Source organism: Coptis chinensis, chromosome 2, assembly GCF_015680905.1.
Source record: "Coptis chinensis isolate HL-2020 chromosome 2, ASM1568090v1, whole genome shotgun sequence".
In the NCBI taxonomy this organism is placed as follows: domain Eukaryota; kingdom Viridiplantae; phylum Streptophyta; class Magnoliopsida; order Ranunculales; family Ranunculaceae; genus Coptis; species Coptis chinensis.
The window spans coordinates 61024761-61046918 of NC_141457.1; the positions used below are offsets into that span (position 1 = coordinate 61024761).

General features: G+C 39.8%; 1 protein-coding gene across 1 annotated transcript; it reads left to right on the forward strand.

Annotated features, from left to right (window-relative positions):
• The first annotated feature begins 7608 nt into the window (after positions 1–7608).
• On the forward strand, positions 7609–9395 carry LOC147516957 (uncharacterized). Its single transcript, XM_086594638.1, has one exon. The coding sequence runs from the start codon at positions 7795–7797 to the stop codon at positions 9253–9255; it is 1461 nt and encodes a 486-aa protein (XP_086450764.1). The 5' UTR covers positions 7609–7794; the 3' UTR covers positions 9256–9395.
• Positions 9396–22158: the final 12763 nt, after the last annotated feature.

The following is a 22158-nucleotide window of genomic DNA, read 5'->3' on the forward strand; positions in this document are numbered from 1 at the left end:
GATGATCAAAATTGTTTGCTTACCCATGATTAGATGGGTGTGTGGTTAGTAGCATTACTAGTGTCAAGAATAGGTTAAGTGGATGGTTGTCAACACCTTATTCCTTAATAGATATGGCTTCAAATGCTAACGTACAAGATAATAGTTTTGGATCATTTCATGTCCAAATTACAGATAATATAATGGGTTAACTACCCCCCACCCCAAAAAATAATACACAGTCAACCATCAAGATTGTGTGTGTGTGTAGTTAACCACTCAAGATTAAAGCAAGTACATGTATGTTATCCTGTACAAATTCCAAATAATATTTGAAACAATATGTTGAAGTTCCACATACTGTTAGACGGTGCTAAAAAGAATAATATCAATTTACCTGACATTCCAGTAGATAGAGTAAATCTTGTTATTAGGAGAAGCACTTATAGCTTCAATTCCTTCTCGGATATGCATAAGGAGCTCTTGAGTACCCTGAACTGAAATCCAGTTATGCAAAATAGTGAAACCAATTAGTAATGAACAGTAGGAAAATAATTAGCTCAGTAAGGCATATATATTATTAGCTTAAACCAGCTCACATGATGTGTTATTGACCCATGGATACTACATGCTCATACACGCTATTAGATGGGCAGCTCATTACCATCGACTACACTCATGAAATTAACATCTTGAAAGTGTTATTAATCGCCAAGCTTGATGTAACAAACTCACCATTTAATTCATGTGTTCTAAAATCGGCATTCAATTGACATAAACAAGTCCTATATAACATTAAAATCTTGAATTTCCCCACAATAAACCTTAATTAACTAAACTAAACAATGAAAACAAATTAAACCATGATGGAAATTAAAACAATCGAATCACGAATTCAATAAATTATCACTAACCCAACACTCGGAATAAATAATTATAATAACCAAGCTCACAATAAGACTAACTATACTAGCAAAACCTACAACGTTGTATCCAAATTATCAAACTAAGCTTGGATAAAATTCAAGACATTACACCAAGCCACTATAGAGGCAATCAACTCGACCAAGACAGGGCCATTCTTGAGCTTATCTGAGGCCATCATCGAGGAAGACATTATATAGGGACGAGTACAGACCATGGGGGGTTGTGGATTTCAATTTTCAGCATGAACTAAGGTAAGTTAAAGCTATCTAGCCAACAACAAAATGGAGCGGATGGAAGAATACATGATCACAACAAAGCGTTCCATCGTAAAAAAAAGCATTTCATATTCATTCATTTAGCTTGCCATTTCTCCTATATAAACCACAAGCATCTCTCTAACTCTCTATCTCCTTTGTCCTTTGCAAATAATTAACTTAGCAATACAGACTTTAGAAAACAAGAAAAAATGTAAGTATAAAAAATGGGAATTGGGTTCAATCGTTCAAGAGAGTAATACTAACATTTGATGAAACCGCTAGAGCACGTCTTTGCCAAAACAGTGATAGCGTGCACTCTCCAAAAGAAAATTCTGCAGAGCTTTTTGATTTTATGAACTTATTTATAGAGAAAGATGAAAGAAAGTTTTAGGAAAAAGAGATTGATTTGGAAAAAAATGGCTCATATTCTAAGACTTCTTTTGCTGGTGCAGAACTGCAGAAACTAGTAAACCGATGAACTTCTTGTTGCTTTGTAATTCTCATATTGGTGATGTAAGAATGAGGATTCGTTCGGAAACTGGACTGGCTTTAAAAGATATTCCTACCTTACTAAACAGATGAAGAAGAATAGCAAGGGAAAACTATTGAATGAATTACAAAGTCCGATTTCTTACAACAAATACCCAAAATTTTAGACTCCAAATTTTGCACATAAAAATTAGAAAGAAATTTTTTTCAAGTTCAATAATAAGAACCTAATTACAAGCAACCTTGCACTTATTCAGTAAATTTTAAGAATTTAAATTAACCAAAACAACAACTTACTTGCTTGAAAAGACCAACGTTGCAACTATATCCAGGAGAGAGATAGAACAACCATGTCCGAAATGATGAACGGGACTGGGAGAGAGATGGAGCAGAAACCCTAATTGACCAATTGAAAAGAGGGAGTTTTAGCACAATCTTCTTTGCCTCTTTTTTTTGAGCGAGTGGTTTTGGAGACCCCATTTACCCACAGTACGTGTAAATTTTTGAAAAACATAAACCACCTTTTTTTCAAGAAACAGTCATATTTGGTGGTACCGTGGTATATGGCATATTATATACCACTATAGACAATAAACAGTGGTATTTGCTTGCACCTAAATTGGAAGCTCAAACTGTACCATGGTAAATGACTATTAGTCACTGTTATTGGAAAAATAGTGGTATATACCATTTGACCAACCGTGGTTAATGACCATTTCTATAGTAGTGACTTTAGCCTATAGAATCAAGGGGAATAGATAAGCAAATAGAAAGAGATGAAACAATTATGAAATAATCGAAGAGAAAGTAAGAATACTTTTGTCTATATGATCACAAATTAATGTCAAGCGTTCAGCGGCATTTACATTGCACATGAAAATTTTATCATTGGGAAGAACACAATTGGTAGACAGAGTAACACCCAAATCCTCACTAGGGTTATCAGCAAAAAGTGAGGCGGTCAAGAGGATATCACTTTGATCAATCAAACAGAAGATAGGTTTGAAGAGGTGACTAGTATCGGCAGAGGGAATAGATTCAAGACTTTGACCAGCATCAAGGCCGCTTTCACCCCAGGCAGTTTTTCTTTTCTTAGAGCTGGTATGAGTATGGGTATCTTGTAAAGGAGCAGGATGTTTCTCTTTGGAAGGAGCAGTATACTTATCATTGGAAGAAGCAATATGAGTATCTAGGGGAGGGGTAGTGGACTTCTCCTTTGGAGCATTAGCCGATACGGTTTCGGCAGCTTTCTTTTTGCCCTTATCAGCTAATTGGCGACCAACATTTGGGTTTAGCGCCACTCGAGGTGCCATATCTGTATACAACAAAATGTGCTAGTCAAATATATCTTGCAAAATTGGATATTAATAAAAGTCAGGAACTTCTTTTTTAATCTGTGGGAAAAGATCTGGAGTCATTTTAAGGTTGTTATTTAAGTAATCAATATAGCTTTGGGGGAGAATAGGAGGCAGTTCATGCAAAGAGAAGGAGGACCGAAGAAAAGAAGGATCATCTAGAAGATTTTCTGAAGGAGACTGAGTTGGAATTGGCAACTGGCCCATTTTTTGAAGTGCCCGACTTTTGAGAACATAAGGAGGAGCACGATAATTTTTTATGTCTGGGAGATTAACATCATCATTCTGCATATTGGGGTTGCCTTCTTTATCAGCCCCAATCTTGGCTTCGATCTCTTCATCAGTTCCTTCCAAGAGTTTGAGTACTCTCTTTGAATTCCCGCGAGCTTATCAAAATGAGGAAGGAAAACTAAAAAGATATAGACAGGTTTGGGTCAGATTGGAGTTTTGATATATGGATATCGAAAGCAAACATAAGGGATAGTTATACCTGAAGAATTGAAAACTTGATATTTCAGAGGAGGAATGGCTTCAGTATCGGCACTCTCCCAATCACCGAAAACTATGATGGGGTACAAGGTCCACTCTTTGTCGCTTTTATAATTTTTTCGAATGATACCTAGAAGGTCTTTCTTTGAATGTTTTTTGGGATAAAAATATCCAAGGTGCTTCTCGCAAAATTTATAGTCAAGAAGGATGTCGGACAATCGAATTCTATAGGTTTCATATTTTTCTAGATAGAGGTGGCTATTGTAATAGTTGTAGACAAACATCAACCTCGAGAAATTACCCATACCCTGACCAAGGAAATGTTCAGATGGTTTAAAACTTCACGATCGAGATTTGTCAAAGGAAATCTCAACCCTGCGACGATTTGACCAACAGTGACAATGATGCCTTTCTTAGTACCACTATGACATTTGGTATGTCTCTGACTACCAGCATATTGTTGAAGATAAAGGGAATAGGGAATTCGATAGACGGCCTGGACTAAAGCTAGATTGGGCCGTTTGATAAAAAAAAAAGGGCTAAGACGATGTTTCCATCGACTAGTATCTTCAACAATATCGCGGTCAGCCTCAAAAGCACTAGTTTCAAAAAGATGACAAGGAATTCCTTCTATAACATAATCAAATTCCCGGGAGGTCTAAGGTCGATATGTCCACCTAGTCGAAGTAGAGGCAAAATTATGGCTATCGTTTCTATCGTCAGAGTTAGTAGCTTCACTATTGATACTATATATCATCATAAAGGGTGTCTTCACTCGCCATCAAAATGACTATAAAGAAAGAAGTGACGACAAAGGTATTTTTAGTATCGCCAATTTAATATATAGCTAGCACATCGTCAATAATACAGTTTAAGATATCGAAAATATCAATATGAGAGTTTTCAATCGATACATCCAATATGTAAAACAGAAGGAAGAAGGGTATACATACAGATCATCTTAAATATGAAAAGATACAAACTTTTAAGCATTTTAAGTAATGATATAGTATTGTCTATCATTATGCAACACAAACATACAACACAAACATGCATAGATATACAATCTTCAAGTATCAAAAATCTTCAAATACCTAATTTGTTGATTTCATTTGTTTCAAAGATTATATACTAATGTGGGTTTTAGACTAACAAGTAAAGTATATGAAATAAAGAACATACCGTACGGCGTGCACAAGTTAATGTTTTATGGAAAGAAACAAATAGTGGCAAAGACGAAGACGAAGGGAGTAAATCGTTTTTTCTGGTTTTGCCAGGTAGCGTATAGAGAAAGTTAGAAAGATGAGGAAAAGAAAAAAGGTTTATTCAAACTTTTATATTTTGAAATTATAGACCGGGTTGTTACTTGGGCCCAGATATAACTGCTTCTCGAAAAGTTTAAATTTGAAGTAAATTTTCAAAATTTCGAGAGGGGGCGATGTAGTGGGAAAATATTGTACCTTTAAATATTTTTATTTGATATTTCAAAACTCGAGATATTGATATAAGGATCAATATCTTGATATATTGCGGGGTTATTTCAAATGTTTGCAGGTATTAAGCGGGAAAGGATGGAGGAAGACAAGGGACACGTGTCATGACTTGACTGGATCAAAGCTAATTGGGGACACTATATAAAGACTGGATGAAGAAGATAGAGGGGCTATTCGATCATTCCCACAAAAATTATTAGAAACAAGAGAGAGAAAGAGAGAATCAGAGTGATTGTAAAACTTTCATGATTGTTCAATAAAAAAGCTTCATTTACTTCCTATCAGATCTACAACTTACTTCAATTTCATTCAAACCATCATTTAATCTCAGTGATCTTAGAATGATTAAGAGGGATTGTTCTTAGACATCACAATATATACTTAAGTTTGTGTACCTAAACGTATGTTACTCTGTTATACTATTTAGTTGAGGTTACCACCCGCTTTTTTGCTTTTCTATTTTTCAGTTGTTACATACTCTGATTGGAATGATATTTCATTTGATTTTTTAGATAATACAACTAAGGTCAGCCTAGGTTTACTGATGAAGTCCTGTTAATGTTATTAAGTAGCAGAGATGCAGGGTAGTTGGCCATAAGCATATTAGAATATGTGTCGAAGTCATAACTGAAGAACATCCCAACTCCTCTATTGTAATTATAGATGTTAAAATGTAACATGAAAAAATTGATTGGGTAGTTCAAGTTCCCGGTGTCTACTGGCTGCTCTTGGGATCCACCACTCGAAAATAGAGTTAAGTTCAATATTGATGGAAGCTTAAGCAATAATGGTGCTGGACATGGAAGGGCAATACGAGATAGCTAAGGTCAAGTGACGTGGTTGCGGCTTTCACAGGAAAAGGCGAAATGCAATCAGTGCTATTCCAAGAACTTTTAGCTATTGACGTCAGGTTAAAAAGATGCATCCATGAGAGGATTCTGAAAGTGGAAGTTGCGTCAGATTTGCTGAGGGCAGTAAATGCTATTAATAAGCAAGAGAAGCCCCCTTGGTACTGCTTGGACTTAGTCACTGCCATCCAAAATATGAGTCTCCTCTTTGAGTACATCTCTTTCAGTCATGTGGTACGAGAGACGAATAGGGTAGCAGACTATTTGGCTACTATTAGCCCATCACAGGATGCACTCAACCCCTTCATTGTGGAGGAGGATGCCCAAGGAACAACCTATGTAAGAGTTTCTTAAGCAATACAACAGGTGAGGGCCTGCCAATCCCTAGCTTAACCAAAAAAAAAATACCCCAAATCCTACTACAAGCAAACCTTGGTTTCTGTTTAGTTACTCTTACTATCTCATATAACATGATTTTACACTAAAATTTTGAGCATATAGTAAACTTAGTTGTTTTAAAATTGTAATGAGGTAGTCGGTCTTACCTCATGAAACATTTCCACCAACAAGGGCGTGGAACTAAAATAAGCCTACACTTCCACCTTTGGTGTGTGCCAAGTAGGACTATCTAATGCAGGACTGATAATCCTTTAGAAATTGTGTGGTATCCAAAGTACACTAGTTTTGTACAGTAACCGCGAATAGATATTGGAAGATGTAATATACTGATTTAGAATGTAATAGTGTGTTCAAACTATATTAAAGACGTCATACTAATTGTAAGATATATGTCAATGATGGTGTGTTGTTAACACTTTCTTTATACCTTTTGGTTGTTGCATATTGAAATGAATTGGATCTTGGAAAATGTTGTACAGATATACAAGTATACAACTTTTCAATCTTAGATAATGTGTTTATACATATCAATGTGTTATTTATTTATTGTTTTGGTAAAGATATATTACATCAACGTGTTCTCATTTATAGGAGATGCAACAAAATAAGCAAATCTATATTGTGAGTTTTCAAGTACGTGTACATGATGTATAGACATCTACTATCCACCAAAAAACTATTATATTTGTTGTGCTTCTTTTGTACTCTCCAATATTAACCACGTGCATAGCACGTGCATTTTGCTAGTAACAATAAAAACGGAACATTAATTGAAGGCAAATATTAGTATGTGTACCCCTTCTATCCAACAAAATAGAGAAGTATGGGGCCCAAAATTCCCCATCCAATGGTAGGTAATCATTCTCACCAAAATATGACTTGGCAGATCCAAGTATTTTGTGGGTTTGTGCAATTTTGTTAAGTGCAATCAATACCATGGGATCTATCCAAAAGTCAACAATTGCAGGTAGGCTTATAAATTGTTGGGCATTTAAATTTGACATGGTACTACACAATTAGCTGACCCAATTGATGTTATTGGGCTTATGGATAATGGGCAATTAGACTGGCCTTGCACCGAAGGCGTGACAAGTTGTTTCGTGCCGAAGGAGTGGCTAGCCTTGCACCGAAGGTGCAACGTGTTGTTGTTTTGTGCCAAAGGCACGCGTAATAAAGAATCAATTCCGCATTTCCATTTATATCAACTTTTATCGTAAAATTGGGTGCAACTTTTTCTGTTAATAATAAAGAATCAATTACAGTATCAGCGGATGACCCAATACCCGTGGACAACAACATTGAAAACTAATTCCGAAGACACAATGATGACCAAGCTCGAAGCCAACATGCATGATGCTCGTTGCATTTTTCACAACATATGGCCATGCATACAAATAGCCAAATTGTAACACCTGAGATTTATTTGTGGGGATGAGGAAAAGAATGACCACTTTTTCATCAAATTCTGACAACTCGGATTCAACTAGCACTATAAATTCTCCCTTAGGGATCTCTTACAGCCATATTGAGTTTTTGATCATTCCATTTTAACAGAAAGATGGGGAAGTTTTTAAAGAATAGTAGTTTTATGTTGGTTACGTTTTTGGGAGTGATTGCTATTACAGAATGTACCTTAGGTCCATTCTTAAATCCACACTTGGGTCATGGTGGTGGTGGCGTTGGCGGTGTCGGTGGAGGAGACTTTAAAGGCGGTTTTGGTTTTGGAGGTAAAGGTAGTGGCAACTTTGGTGGTGGTGGTGATGGCCAAGGAAGTGGGGCAGCAACTGGAGGTGGTTCTGGCGAAGGTGGAGGAAATTTTAATGGTGATTTCAATTTCGGGGGTAAAGGTGGTGGCAACTTTGATGGTGGTGGCCAAGGAAGTGGCGCGGTAAGCGGAAGTGGTTCCACTGGCGGAAGTGGGTCAGCAAGCGGAGGTGGGCCAACTGGTGCTACTGGTGGAGGAGGATTCAACTTTGGAGGTGGTGGCCAAGGAAGTGGAGCTGCCAGCGGAAGTGGTTCAACTGGCGCTACTGGAGGAGGACTCGGTGGTGTTGGCAGCGGTAAAGGATTCGGTGGAAAAGTTGGAGGTGGTTCTAGTGGTAGCTTTGGTGGTGGAGGAGGAGGCGGTTTTGGGGGTGGTGCTAGTGGTGGCAAAGGGTTTGCTGGTAATTTTGGAGGCGGTTCTAGTGGTGGATCTACTGGCGGGGGAGTTGTTGGTGTTCCTCAAGGTAGTATCAGCGGTAGTGGTGGAGGAAAAGCAAATGGTGGTGGTTCTGGTTTTAGTGGGGGAGCCACCGACAGCTCACAAGGAAGCTTCAGCGGTAGTGGTAGTGGAAAAGTAAGCGGCAGTGCTAATGCTGGTGGTGGTTCTAGCGGTGGTGTTGGAGTTGCTAGTGCCCCAATAGGCAGTGCAAGCGGTATTGGTGGAGGGAAAGTAAGCGGCGGTGCCAGTGCAGGTGGTGCTTCCACTGGTGGAGCTGGAGTTGCTAGTGACCCTCAAGCCGGTGTCCCCAGTGGTGGAGTTGTTGGTGGCAGTCAAGGTAGTGTTAGCGGTAGTGGTGGAGGAAAATTTGGCAGTGGAGGAAGTTTTAGTGGTAGTAGAGGAGGAAAAGTAAGCGGTGGTGATTTCAGTAATGGTGGAGTCACTGGTGGCACTCAAGGCGGTTCAACCGGTAGTGGTAATGTTGGTGGTGGTTTCGGTGGTCATGGTGGTTTTGGTGGTCATGGTGCTGGTGCTGGTGGTCAAGGTACTGCTGGAGGTGGTGCTGGTGGTAGTGCTAATGGCGGATTTCATGGAGAAAAAAACGGTGATTTCAACTTTGGTTTTGGAATTGGTGGCGGCGGAGGTGGTAAAGGAGGATTTAAAGGAGATGGCAATGTAGGTGGTTCTGCTGGAGGCGCGGGGGCTGGAAATGGTAACATCGGTGGAGGTGGAGGAGATTTTAAAGGCAGCTTTAGAGGAAGTGGTCAGATGGGTGGTGATTTGGGGAACGGGGGGAATATTGCCGGAGGAACTTGATTAGTTTATCAAATTTTGTTATTCCTTACTGTACGAGCCATGTTGTACGATCCGATCAAGTTGATGGGTGGACGTGCTTCTATTGTGCGACCTCTTTGTAGTCTTTTGTAGCTATGGAAATATTACTTTACTTTTCCAAATTTACCCTGTCTATTTTAGTTCATTACAATCTTCATGAGAGAATGGTTCCAGGCTTTACTTTTCCAGATTTTCCGTCCATTGTAGTTTATTACAGACTTTAACGGCTTTAGGTTGGTATTAAATGTTTTATTTCTCCATCAATTTCAACATTTATGTACGTAGCCATCCTAAATTGATAAATTCACACACGCTCAATCCTGTTTTCTACATAGACAAGTACACCAATTTTTATGCTTATCCACTACTGGCCACAGAATTTTTATGGGCAATTAGGCATCATTTTGAGTGAACTGATGCGGTAAAGACAGCAACCGCAACAGCAATGTTTAAGTGTGGATCATAGGTACTGTGAACTTTTGTTCCTATTTTCCTCTGTTTTCCATCAAGACGCATTGCAGGTTTGAGTCATTTGTTTCGAAAAGAAGCTAAGGAACCATCTCTAAGTAATGGAGAATGGAATTAGAGTCTCGTTGATATTTGTTTCGACCCCCACCTACGTGGCAAACGTCTATTAGTAGGGGTCTCCACTTTATTCGTTTAATTAACAGGACTAAAACCCAATTTGCAATACTATGGATCAACGTATGCAGTCTATTAAGCACGTGTCTAAGGTCAACCTTAGCCACATGACTTGCCACTAATGTACATTGATTTATGTCCATATTCATTTCTTATCAAAGAGATAATTATCAGTTGACAGTTATATTCTATCACAATTATTCAAGCAACAAGATTACTTGAGCTACAAGGACTCTCTACTCTACCTATATAAATACCACATTATTTTTCATAAAGAACTACGTTGAAACTTGATCCCTAGAGAATAGATCTTGGGTACGTAGGCAGCCATTATTTGGTTCAGTTTCATCTCCCCAACATCAAATTCCTCTGTTTCTTAGTGTGTTATTTATCATTGCTCTCGTTGTGTGGAAGTAGTTTACTGCCGAAACATAATTGGCGCCGTCTGTGGAGAATTTAGAATTCATTATCACGTGAAACAATCAAGATGGTAAGCACAAGAAGCAAACCAAATAGTCAATATATTCCTCCTGCTAATAGGAATTGCAACCCTCGAAATTCAAATCGGCCAATGCAAGAACCGTTGAACAATCAAGTTGCTCCTAGTGGTAATATCAATTCTCAACATCCAACCGTAGCAGCGCCACCGCCTCCGCTACCGCCACTCCTAATACGGTTGAGCGTGAGTTACGACGAGTCAAAAATTTAAAATAGGAACTTGAGAAGGAAGCTGGCAAAGAGGCAAAGGCCGGTGGACGAGGCTGCAAATTCAACAACATCAGGCGACCACGAAGGGATGTAGGCCATTCCAGTGTATGGGACCGTCTTGAAGATCCACTTCATCGTCCTCAACAACGTGTTATTTCTCAAACACAATCAACCAGTGCACACTCTAAGAGTAATGACCCTATTACCCGTACTTATGGGGAGAATCGGATTGGCAGGGATAACTACTACCCTAGACATGTCCCGATCTCAAATGGAAGATTTACCCTCGAGAAGCAATTCGGGTAAGACCGCTATCCGAGATATGTCCGACATGACTGGGAAGGGGCATCGCACAAAGAGCAACAAAACATGGAGAAGTGGTATAATTATACCGACCACCCGCGAGGGTGACTCACCGCCTAGACAGCCGGGTTCTGGGATGAACAAAAGACAATCAATCGGGTCGAGTTGACAGTCGCGCATACCGCCAAAGATCTCTAACTCCAATAAGAGATAATGGAAGGTATCCTTCTCCACATGGGCACGACCGGGGGCGTCCAGTTGGTCGAGCCAATACTTTAACTCTAATAGAACAATAGTTGAAAGAGTTTATTGCAAAAGAACTTAACGATAGAGAGTCAAGGGATGTAAGAATGAAAAACTTGACAGTCAATGATGGCGTACTTGATAAGTTAGCTTACCACTATCCCGACTTCAAACAACCCGATTTTGAACTTTATGATGAGTCGGAAGAAGATCCTGGCTTGCATATTTTATCGTTCAAAAATAAGTTGGTGTTATGGGGTGGAGATGATCCGCTCATGTGTAAGCTTTTTACATCAACTCTAAAGGGAGAAGCATTACGCTGGTTTAGTGAGTTGCCTTCAAGATCAATTCACCAATACAATGAACTAGAAAATCAGTTTGTTAATCGTTTCCGCCACAATTGCAAGACGCCAAAGGATGTCGACTCACTTTTGAACATCAAGCAACAACGTGACGAAAAGTTACGTACTTTTGTTACTAGGTTCCGGAAAGCAGCAACACCGCTGCCGCCGCTACCGCAAACGGCGGTACAAACGCCTCCGAAAGAAGGCGTCGCGGAAGAAAGTATAAGAAAAAACTTTATCCCAGACTGGACCGACCTGACAGGGAAGGCCGACCTCGCAGATTTGAAGAAAATCGCCATCCTAGACAAGTCCGACCAGGCAGGGAAAGAAGGCGTCATGGAAGAAAGTATAAGAAAAACCTTCATCCTAGACTGGACCGACCTGACAGGGAAGGCCAACCTCGCAAATTTAAGAAAAATTGCCATCCCAGATAGGTCCGACCAGACAGGGAAAGAAGGTGTCACAGAAGAAAATATAAGGAATACCAATATCCCAAACGAGACTGACCTGAGAGGGAAGGCCGACCTCGTTGACCTGAGGAAAATCGTCGCCCCTAGGCAGTCCGATCCGATAAGGAAGGAAGGTGTCATCCGAAAACTAGAGGGAAGACCACAATCCCGGGCAAACTACCGACCTAGATAGGTTGGTTACGCAAAAAAGAAAAGACAATCTCGGTCGGACCGAAAGTGTGTACCGCTAAAATCTCTAACTCTTGTAAGAGGTAATGACAGTGTCATCTTCCACATAGGCTCGGCCGGGGCGCCTCATCTTTTAAATCTTCCGGGTGAAATGGATTTCACTCTTCAATACAATTTTTTCCGATCTGCTCGGAAAAATAATGGAGGTTTATATCGATGATATAGTTGTTAAATCGAAGGATACGGGTGATCATCTTTCCGATTTTTAACTTATTTTTTATAGGCTTAACAAGTATGACATGTGACTCAACCCCGCCAAATGTTCTTTTGGGCTTCTCTTCTGGAAAATTTCTGGGATACCTCATGACTCGTAGAGGTATTGAGGCTAATCCTGATCAGATATGCGTCGTTATTGATATGCCATCACCCAAAAATAAGAAGGAAATTCAACGACTTACTGGTCGGCTTGCCGTTTTTCATAGATTTATTTCTAAATATTTCGATCGTTGTCATCACTTCTTCCAGACTTTAAAGAGGGCGGCAACTTGGAACATTGATTGTGAGATGACATCGCAACAACTGAAGAAATACTTGGTCAGTCCTCCTATATTGACAAGTCCTTCAACGGGTCAACCTAGTGGCATATACTTGGCAGCTACAACTCAAGCTGTTAGTGCTGTTCTTTTCATTGATGATGGAAAAATCTATGGAAGACGATCTGCGCGCGCCGCTTGGCGGGGCTTACGAAGACCAACATGAAAACGCAATTCCTAATCCGATCCCATTGACCTATGGATTGTTTACTCAGATGGCTCCCATAGTAAATCTGGGTCTGGAATTGGATGTGTTTTTGTTAAACCCGGCGGAGAAAATATTGGGAAATCTGTGCGACTTGGCTTCGCCGCTTCAAATAACGAAGCCGAGTATGAGGCTGCCATTTGTGCCTTGACACTGGGGGCGCGAAAGCTCCAATTATACACGGATTCTCGCCTTGTTGCAAATCAGTTTGGTGGGTCTTTTGAAGCAAGAGATAAGCATATGACGGCTTATCTTAGTTGGATACATAGTCTTGCTCGACAATTTGATAGCATCTCTATCACTCAAAGACCCCGAAATGACTTACGTCATGCAGATTCATTGGCTTATCTCTCCGCCGTCGTTAGAAGCAAAGGGTTTGACACATCACTTTTGCAGTCATTTTTTCGTCAGTCTAAGTTTGAACGTTTTAACGCTCGCTTAGTTCATTACTATCATTACGAAAAAATCTGACGAAGTTACCACATTTAGCTCCGTCAGTTTAAGTTTGAACATTTTTGCGCTCGCTTAGTTCATTACTATCATTATGAAAAAATCTGACGAAGTTACCACATTTAGCTCCGTCAGTTTAAGTTTGAACGTTTTTGCGCTCGCTTAGTTCATTACTATCATTACGAAAATATCTGACGAAGTTACCACATTTAGCTTCGTCAGTTTAAGTTTGAACGCTTTTTATGCTCGCTTAGTCATTACTATCGCTACAACAAAATCTGACGAAGTTACTACGTTTAACTTTACCAGTCTAAGTTTGAACGCTTTTACACTCGCTTAGTTCGTTACTATCACTATAACAAATCTGACAAAGTTACCACGTTTAGCTTTATCAGTCTAAGTTTGAATCCTTTTACGCTCGCTTAGTCCGTTACTATCACTACAACAATATCCGACTAAGTTACCGCGTTTCGTTTTGACAATCGAAGTTCTAACGTTTTTACACTCGCTTAGTCTAATTTTGCCGAGTTAAGTATGCATTAGGGGCGTTTTTCTCTACGTGAGGGCGTCTCGTTCTATTTCATTTTAACTGCATAAATCTACAACATTGTCAGTTTTCCACAGGTATGTTATCTGACACAACAACAGTATTCAATAACAAACCCATTTTTATTTTTATTTTTCATCAAAAGAAGTTTTAGCTCTATAGTATTACATTTACACAATTATCTAATCAATTGTCTCTGTCAATTGTCTTACGGTTGTTCGATTAAATCTTCATTTTCTTCTTCGAAATCTGCATTCGCTTCGCTTAGCGCTTTCGGTTAACTATTTTTCGTAGTCATTCTTTTTTCTAAGGCATTGTGCCGCTTTTTCTCAACAAAACTTCTGTCAGCTTCTTTAATTCTTTTACGACATTAATTGACGTCTTTCTGTGCTAAACTTTTCTCCGTCGACTCTTTATGAATATAATTTGCTCGTAATACCGCCGTTTCTCCATCGGCGAGAATTCGCATTACGTCACCTTTCTTCGCAAAAACTTTCTCCAGCTTCATTATTTTTTATATAAGGCATTAAGTCGAACTTTCTGAATGAAAAATTCTCCGAGCAAAAATTTTCGTTAGCATCATTATTTTTTCTAAGGCATTGTGCCGATCTTTCTCCGAAAAAATTTTCGAGCGAAATTTTTTGACAGCTTCATTAGTTTTTTCTAAGGCATTCTGTCAATATTTCTACGAGAAATTTTCCAAGTGAAATTTTTTGACAGCTTCATTATTTTTTCTAAGGCATTAAGCCGAACTTTCTGAGCGAAACTTTCCGAGGCTCGTACAACCGTCGTTTCTCCGTGCGGCAAAAATTCGCATTACGTTAACTTTCTAAGTGAAAACTTTATTCAGCTTATTTATTTATTTTTCTACGGCATTGTGATCTTTCCGTTCGAAATTTTTTGTCAATATCTTTTGCTCGTAATTTTGCCGTTTTAACCTGCGACGAAAATATTAGTTTTTCAGACTTAACCAAAATTTGAAGCTAACTGGTAAAAAAATATTGACATACCTGTTTCATGTTGTCCAATTTTTTTGCCACCGCTTTGTCATAGTCTCCGAACTTTTCTCCGTCTTCTTCGGTAGCCCAGAATAACTCAATAATTGCGCAATTTCTTTGCTTAACGGAATTGCACTCCCGCAACTTAATTGTGAGTAAGCCATTACTACTTCATTTTCTTCGATTTTCGTTTCAAATTCATACACTTCATCCATCTCAAATCTCTCGAGTACTAATATTTTTCGTAGTTCTTTAAGTGACCATCGTCGTGGCGTCGTGTGTTCATTGTATTTGTCATCTTTCCACCTCACCAAATCTACGATCGTCATCAAGTTTTCTTCTTCTCGATTATCTTTCACCTGTTTAATACGGTCGTTTCTACCTGCAAAAATAATAATAATAAAAAAATAAAATAAAATAAAATAAAAAAAAAGGAAAGGATCAGAAAGCTCAAAAACCGGGTTCACTGGGCCAAATCGGTGCCACACAAGTACGGTGCCCTTCCTTTACAGGCGTTACACCATATCATGTTTGTTAATATCTGAGTTCCATATGTACCAGGCCAAACTAGATAAGTGCAGGTACGGTGCCCTTTTTTTCCTTGCGTTGCACCGTATCATGTTGGTTTATATTAGTTTTTTGAATACTAGAGCCATCAGTATCGCCATCACGAAGTGTCTTCCACACCAGACCATGAAGAAGTTCACTGCAACAACCAAAGTTAGTAATTTTTGTCGCCACCATATGTTCCATGCAAGGAATTCCTGAGGAAAGAGTTCAACAGTTCAACGGCCATAAAAAAAAAAAAAACATAATGTGCAAAGTTTACTTACCATAAAAGTCGAAACCCAAGCTGCGATGTAAAATGTCTGTTCGATGGAAGCGGCTGTGGTTTTTTATTGAAGCTGAGGAGCACCCATCTCGATATCCTTCCACCGATAGGAGAGAGATATTCGCTGCTCTGTGAAACTAGCCTAACGCTGTGCCCTCCACTTTCGGAGCCACGAACCAAGGGCCTTCACCCGTAACCGCATGACCCATTCCCAGCTTGGATCGGGCAAGACAGAAACTTGCTCGCACAATCCCGACCAGAGAGGGGCACATCCCTTGCATTACAAGCCCTCGTAAACAACGATGAAGGGAGAGAGACGAACCTGTTGGTCAACGCAAGGGAGAATCACGGAGTTGTAAAACAGCAGTGTTGCCGATATTGTAGTTGACAGAGCTGACAGAGCGAATCTCTTGTATACGACTACCAAGCCGTGACCACGTTTTGTTTAATGAGAGTCATTGTTTTTCATAGATTGGGATATACGGGAGCTGCACCAGCACTTATATAAGGTTTCCGAGTAAGTTTTTCATTGCTGGTGGGATTCTTCTCCAACTCCAACTTCATCTCTACTCTGAATTCTTATCTACTCCATATTCTTATCTCATCCGACACTTTGAGTCCGATTCATGCTTAACCTCCTTTTATTATTATTATTATTATATTGCCCCTACGTATAATTTCATCGGTCTAATCCTAGTATCGCTATTCCGGTGGCATGCGTCGTCAAAATCAACTTTCGTATATTGTCACGTAATGCGTTCGATACAGTTTTTGGCAATCAATTTCTTTCAAAAAAAATTTTGTGCATTTTTCAACCACTTTTTAACTACAATGCATCCCGTATATGTTAGTTTGACATTATTTCGTTTCCGATAATTCACGAATTTTTTCCGATTGTCCATTTTCCTATCGTTTACGTTCACACAACACTTTGTTATACATTCCGCTTACTCTTTTCTTATTCCATTTTTTCCTTGCTTTTTCTTCTCTTCTTTGCCATGTGAATTTTGTTCGTATGACAAAGAGGGGTGGTGTTTGACCCCCACCTACGTGGTAAACGTCCATTAGTAGGGGTCTCCACTTTATTCGTTTAATCAACAGGGCTAAAGCCCAATTTGCAATACTATGGATCAATGTACAGGCCTATTAACGCATGTGTCTAAGGCTGAACCTTAGCCACATGACTTGCCACTAATGTACATTGATTTATGTCCATATTCATTTCTTATTAAAGAGATAATTATCAGTTGACAGTTATATTCTATCACAATTACTCAAGCAACAAGATTACTTGAGCTATAAGGACTCTCTACTCTACCTATATAAATACTACATTATTTTTCATAAGGAACTACGTTGAAACTTGATCCCTAGATAATATATCTTGGGTACGTAGGCAGCCATTATTTGGTTCAGTTTCATCTCCCCCAACATCAAATTTCTCTGTTTCTTAGTGTGTTCTTTACCATTGCTCTCGTTGTGTGGAAGCAGTTTACTGCCGAAATAATATTGTTCACACTTCACAGTCAAGATAGAGCGCGCATAAGTGTTCTGCAACGGAAGCAATGCAAAAACTCCACACCAGATTGTAGTGTGTTAAGAAAAAGATGAAAAAGAAATTAAACATAACTAAGAAATGTAAAAACAAGATTTATGTAGAACGGTAGCCTACCAAAAAAAAATGCTTCAGTAGTAGAAAAAAGGAAAGTGCATATATTGATTTTGGATCACTAACCTTGGACACGAAAAATCCCATGAGGAAACCTACAAAATTAATCTCCCTCACACAATCAATTTTCTCAAAATAATGGGGCTTACGTACCCATGATTAATCAAAATGAAGGAATAATTCCTAGACCTTGTTCAATACTTCTTTTCATTTTATTATTATGGCACGCTTGTAGCAAACAGAGACTTGGAACAGAAATTGTTGATTCTTATTGATCTTGATTCCTAGCTTGAAGGACAAGTAGCAAGATGGTGTTGGGTTTGTGGAACCATCCAGGTTTGCTCCGGTGTCCGACCTGTTACCTTCAGTTTTCAGTTTGGAGAAGAGGACGCGACCCGCGCTCAACCATACTTTGGACAAGGCGCGCCATGCGCTAAAGTTACTGGAGATGGGCGTGACCCGCGCTCTGATTAGCCTTGGCCGAGGCGCGACCCGCGCTCATGCCTTCCGAAATTTTCATTGATTTTTGATATTTCGGCCCAAAGCCCATTTTCTCACCTTTTTCTATGTATACCTATATAAAGAAAATAGAATAGGGTTTTGAGACAACTTTGAGAGATTCATTTCTTGGGTATTGTGGGAGCTATATTGAGCTAGGGTTTAAGTGAGGCCTCTTGTTCTTGATTCTTGTAAACTCTCCAATCTTTACTTTAAAAGAAACTCAGCTCGTGTGGATGTATGTAACATTTATCGAACCACCTTAAATTTTTGTGTCTCTTTACATTATTTACTTCCATATTTATTGTTGCTATGAATTGTGAGGATAAACTAGTGGTTTTTCTTTGTTGAGTTTGTTGTGATAACTACCAAAGTCTTGGGTGGGTGATTTTCTTGGTGTGATCTCCAAGTTGAAATCATTTGGGATAGAAAGTAGTTAGATTGAGGTGTGACTTTCTAGTGAAATCTCTCAACAAGTGGTATCGGAGCCAAGGTTTGAATCATTGGAACAAGGTGTGTGAGAAAAGACTCCACTTTTAGCAGAAAAGGTTAGGTGTTTGAAGAAATTCTTCTAAAAGAGTCTCCACTATTGTTTTGGTTCAGTGGAAGTAATGCGACCGACAAAAGAAGCTACAAAATAAAGAAGTTTGATGGTACAAATTTCGGCTATTGGAGGATGCAAATTGAGGACATACTCTATCAAAAGGATTTGTATGAACCTTTGATGGGAGAGAAGCCAGCGAGTTGCGAGCAAAGTGAATGGGATTTGCTAGATAGAAAAGCATTTGCGACAATCCGATTGAGTCTCTCGAAGTCTGTGGCCTTTAATATTAAAAATGAGAAGACGGCGACATCTCTCATGAAGGCACTAACGTGCATGTATGAGCAACCTTCGACCGCGAACAAGGTCTATTTAATTACCACGCTCTTCTCCATGAGAATGTCGGAGAATGATTCCTTCAAGGACCACTTAAATGAATTCAACCAAATGAAAGACTAATTGGAGTTGGTTGAGATTACATTTAGTGATGAAATGAAAGCGTTGGCGTTAATAGGACAAATGCCTCCAAGTTGGAAGGCTACGGTTGCGGCTATTAGTGGCTCGGCGGGAATGAATAAGTTGAAATTCGACGATGTTGTTAGTATGATACTAGCGGAGGAAATTCAAAGGAGTTCGGATGGGGCCTCGACATCGGGTTCGGCTTTGAGTACCGAGAGCGAAGGGATGCATGTGCACAAAGGTCGTGGTAGACTGAGAAATAGAAGGGGGAGAATGAACTCTCATGCCCCTAGTGATGAGCCTAGAGATGATAGTATCATTATATGTTACAATTGTGGTTTGCCTGGCCACTATAGTAACCGATGCCAAGCACCAAGGAATGACAACTACAGGAAGAATCAAGAAACTAATGTAGTTGAAGTGGAAGATGATGCTTTGATATGTTCGATAGAGAACAATAAGGAGTCTTGGGTTTTAGATTCCGGCGCATCATTCCATGTGACCTCAAATCGAGAGTTCTTTGTGAACTACACCAAAGGTGACCTTGGAAAGGTCTTTCTTGGTGATGACCAATCTTGTGCTATTGTTGGCAAAGGTGATATCCATGTCATGTTGAAAGATAGGACATAGTTATTAAGGGATGTTCGACACGTTCCGGATTTGAGGAAGAATTTGATTTCGGTGGGTCAATTGGCTAGTGAAGGATTTGTTACAATCTTCACGAGGGATACTTGGAAAGTCTTTAAGGGTTCTCTAATAGTCGCTAAAGGCGACAAGGATGGTACTCTCTACATGACCGCACACGGGTGTGGGTCGAATGCTGTGGCAAATGGCAAAGAGGATCCAAATATTTGGCACTGCAGACTTGGTCACATGAGTGAGAAAGGAATGCAAGTCCTTCACTCCACTGGTAAACTCCCGTTAGAGTCGACGGACTTTGACTTCTGCAAGAATTGCATGTTTGAAAAGCAGAGAAGGGTGAGTTTTCAGGAGATGGGTCGAACTCTGAAAGCTAGGAAGCTTGAGTTTATTCATACAGATGTCTGGGGGCCAGCTAATGTCTCTTCACTTGGCGGAAAGTTATATTTTGTGACTTTCATTGATGACCATACTAGGAAGGTGTGGGTCTATTTCTTGAGACATAAGTCCGAGGTATTGGAAGTGTTCAAGACATGGAAGGCCATGGTTGAGAATGAGACATGCTTCAAGGTGAAGAAGCTGAGATCCGATAATAGTGGAGAGTATGTTGATTTAGGTTTTGAGAAGTATTGTGCTAACAGTGGCATCAAGATGGAAAAGACTTTGCGAGAGACACTTCAGGAGAATGGGGTTGCAAAGCAGATGATTAGAACACTGACAGATAGGGCTAGGTGTATGCATACACTAGCAGGCTTGCCTGAGCAATTCTGGGCAGAGAGTGTTAGCACAGCAGCTTACCTGATCAACCGAGGACCGTCAGTACCTTTGGATTTCAGGATTCCAGAGGACGTGTGGAGTGGGAAGGATGTGAACCTTTCCCATTTGAGAGTGTTTGGGTGTGAGTCCTATGTGCACACTAGTGACCAAGCTAGGAGTAAGCTTGATGTCAAGTATACCTTCATTGGATATGGCGATGATGATCTTGGTTATCATTTTTGGGATAACCAAAACCGGAAAATTATTCGAAGCAGAGATGCCTTGTTCAGTGAGATGGTTTTGTACAAGGACAGAAAAGAAGCATAGCCCGTAGAGCCGGTTACAGACAATGACACTGAGTATGTTGAGTTGGAAGGCTTTTATATGAGTTGTGGTGTTGTGGAAGTTCCACAGTCAGATGATGATAGTAGTGACTCGGGTGAAGAGACTACGCCACCAAGTCCATCTCCATCTTGTGCACTAAGGAGGTTATCCAGGCAAACTGTACTGAGCATGAAGTATCCTCCATCCACCTATTTATTTACTGATGATGGTGAACCTCATTGCTATGATGCGGCATTGGAGGTTGGTGATGCTAGCAAGTGGGAGTTTGTTATGCATGATGAGACGAAGTCCCTCGTCTTTAGTGTCACTTGGGAGTTGGCCAAAGTACCCAAGGACATGACTCTACAGAGCAAATGGGTGTATCGAGTCAAGGAGGAACATGATGGTTCCAAGAAATATTTGGCAATGATATTCTCCCCAAATACTTTTCAGTCAGTGTTTAGTATTGTTGTAGCGGAAGGTTTAAATCTTAAGCAGTTAGATGTGAAAACTGCTCACCTCCATTGTGACCATGTTGAGGAGATTTATATGTGACAACTGTTGGTTTCCTACGGAAGGATAGAGAGAATATGGTGTGCAAGTTGAGAAAGAGCTTACATGGTTTCCAGCAAGCCCCTAAGTGATGGTACATGGTTTGGACGTAACCGGATATATCCCATGCAGTGGGAGTTGCTTGGAGGTTTATGACTAACCTTGACAAACATCATTGGGAAGCGGTGAAACGGATATTGTGTTATTCATGGAGTACCACGGAGACATGTCTATGTCATAGTAGGGGTGTTGTGAAGATGAAGTTGAAGTGTTCAACTTCGTCGGGTCTTTTTGCTTGAAGACCATCTTGGATGAGCCGAGTGTTTGATTAGTAAATTGGATTTGGATTGAGTTGTTACAATTGAGATGTGATGTGCATGTAGAATCTCGAAGGTTCCAAGTGGGAGATTGTTGGGTTTGTGGAACCGTCGAGCTTTGCTCCGATGTCCGACCTGTTATCTTCAGTTTTCAGTTTGGAGAAGAGGGCGCGACCCAAGCTCAAATTAGCCTTGGCCGAGGCGTGACCCGCGCTCATGCTTTCCGAAATTTTCATTGATTTTTGATATTTCGGCCCAAAGCCCATTTTCTCACATTTTTCTATGTGTATCTATATAAATGAAATAGAACAGGGTTTTGAGACAACTTTGAGAGATTCATTTCTTGGGGTATTGTGGGAGCTCTATTGAGCTAGGGTTTGAGTGAGGCCTCTTATTCTTGATTCTTGTTACCTCTTGTAAACTCTCCAATTTTTACTATAAAGGAAATTCGGCTCTTGTGTGGATGTATATAACATTTACCGAACCACTTTAAATCTTTGTGTCTCTTTGCATTATTTACTTCCATATTTATTGTTGCTATGAATTGTGATGATAAACTAGTGGTTTTGCTTTGTTGAGTTTGTTGTGATAACTACCAAAGTCTTGGGTGGGTGATTTCCTTGGTGT

Coding starts and splice junctions, on each gene's coding strand:
- LOC147516957 (XM_086594638.1), top strand. CDS start 7,795: ATGGGGAAGTTTTTAAAGAATAGTAGTTTTATGTTGGTTACGTTTTTG.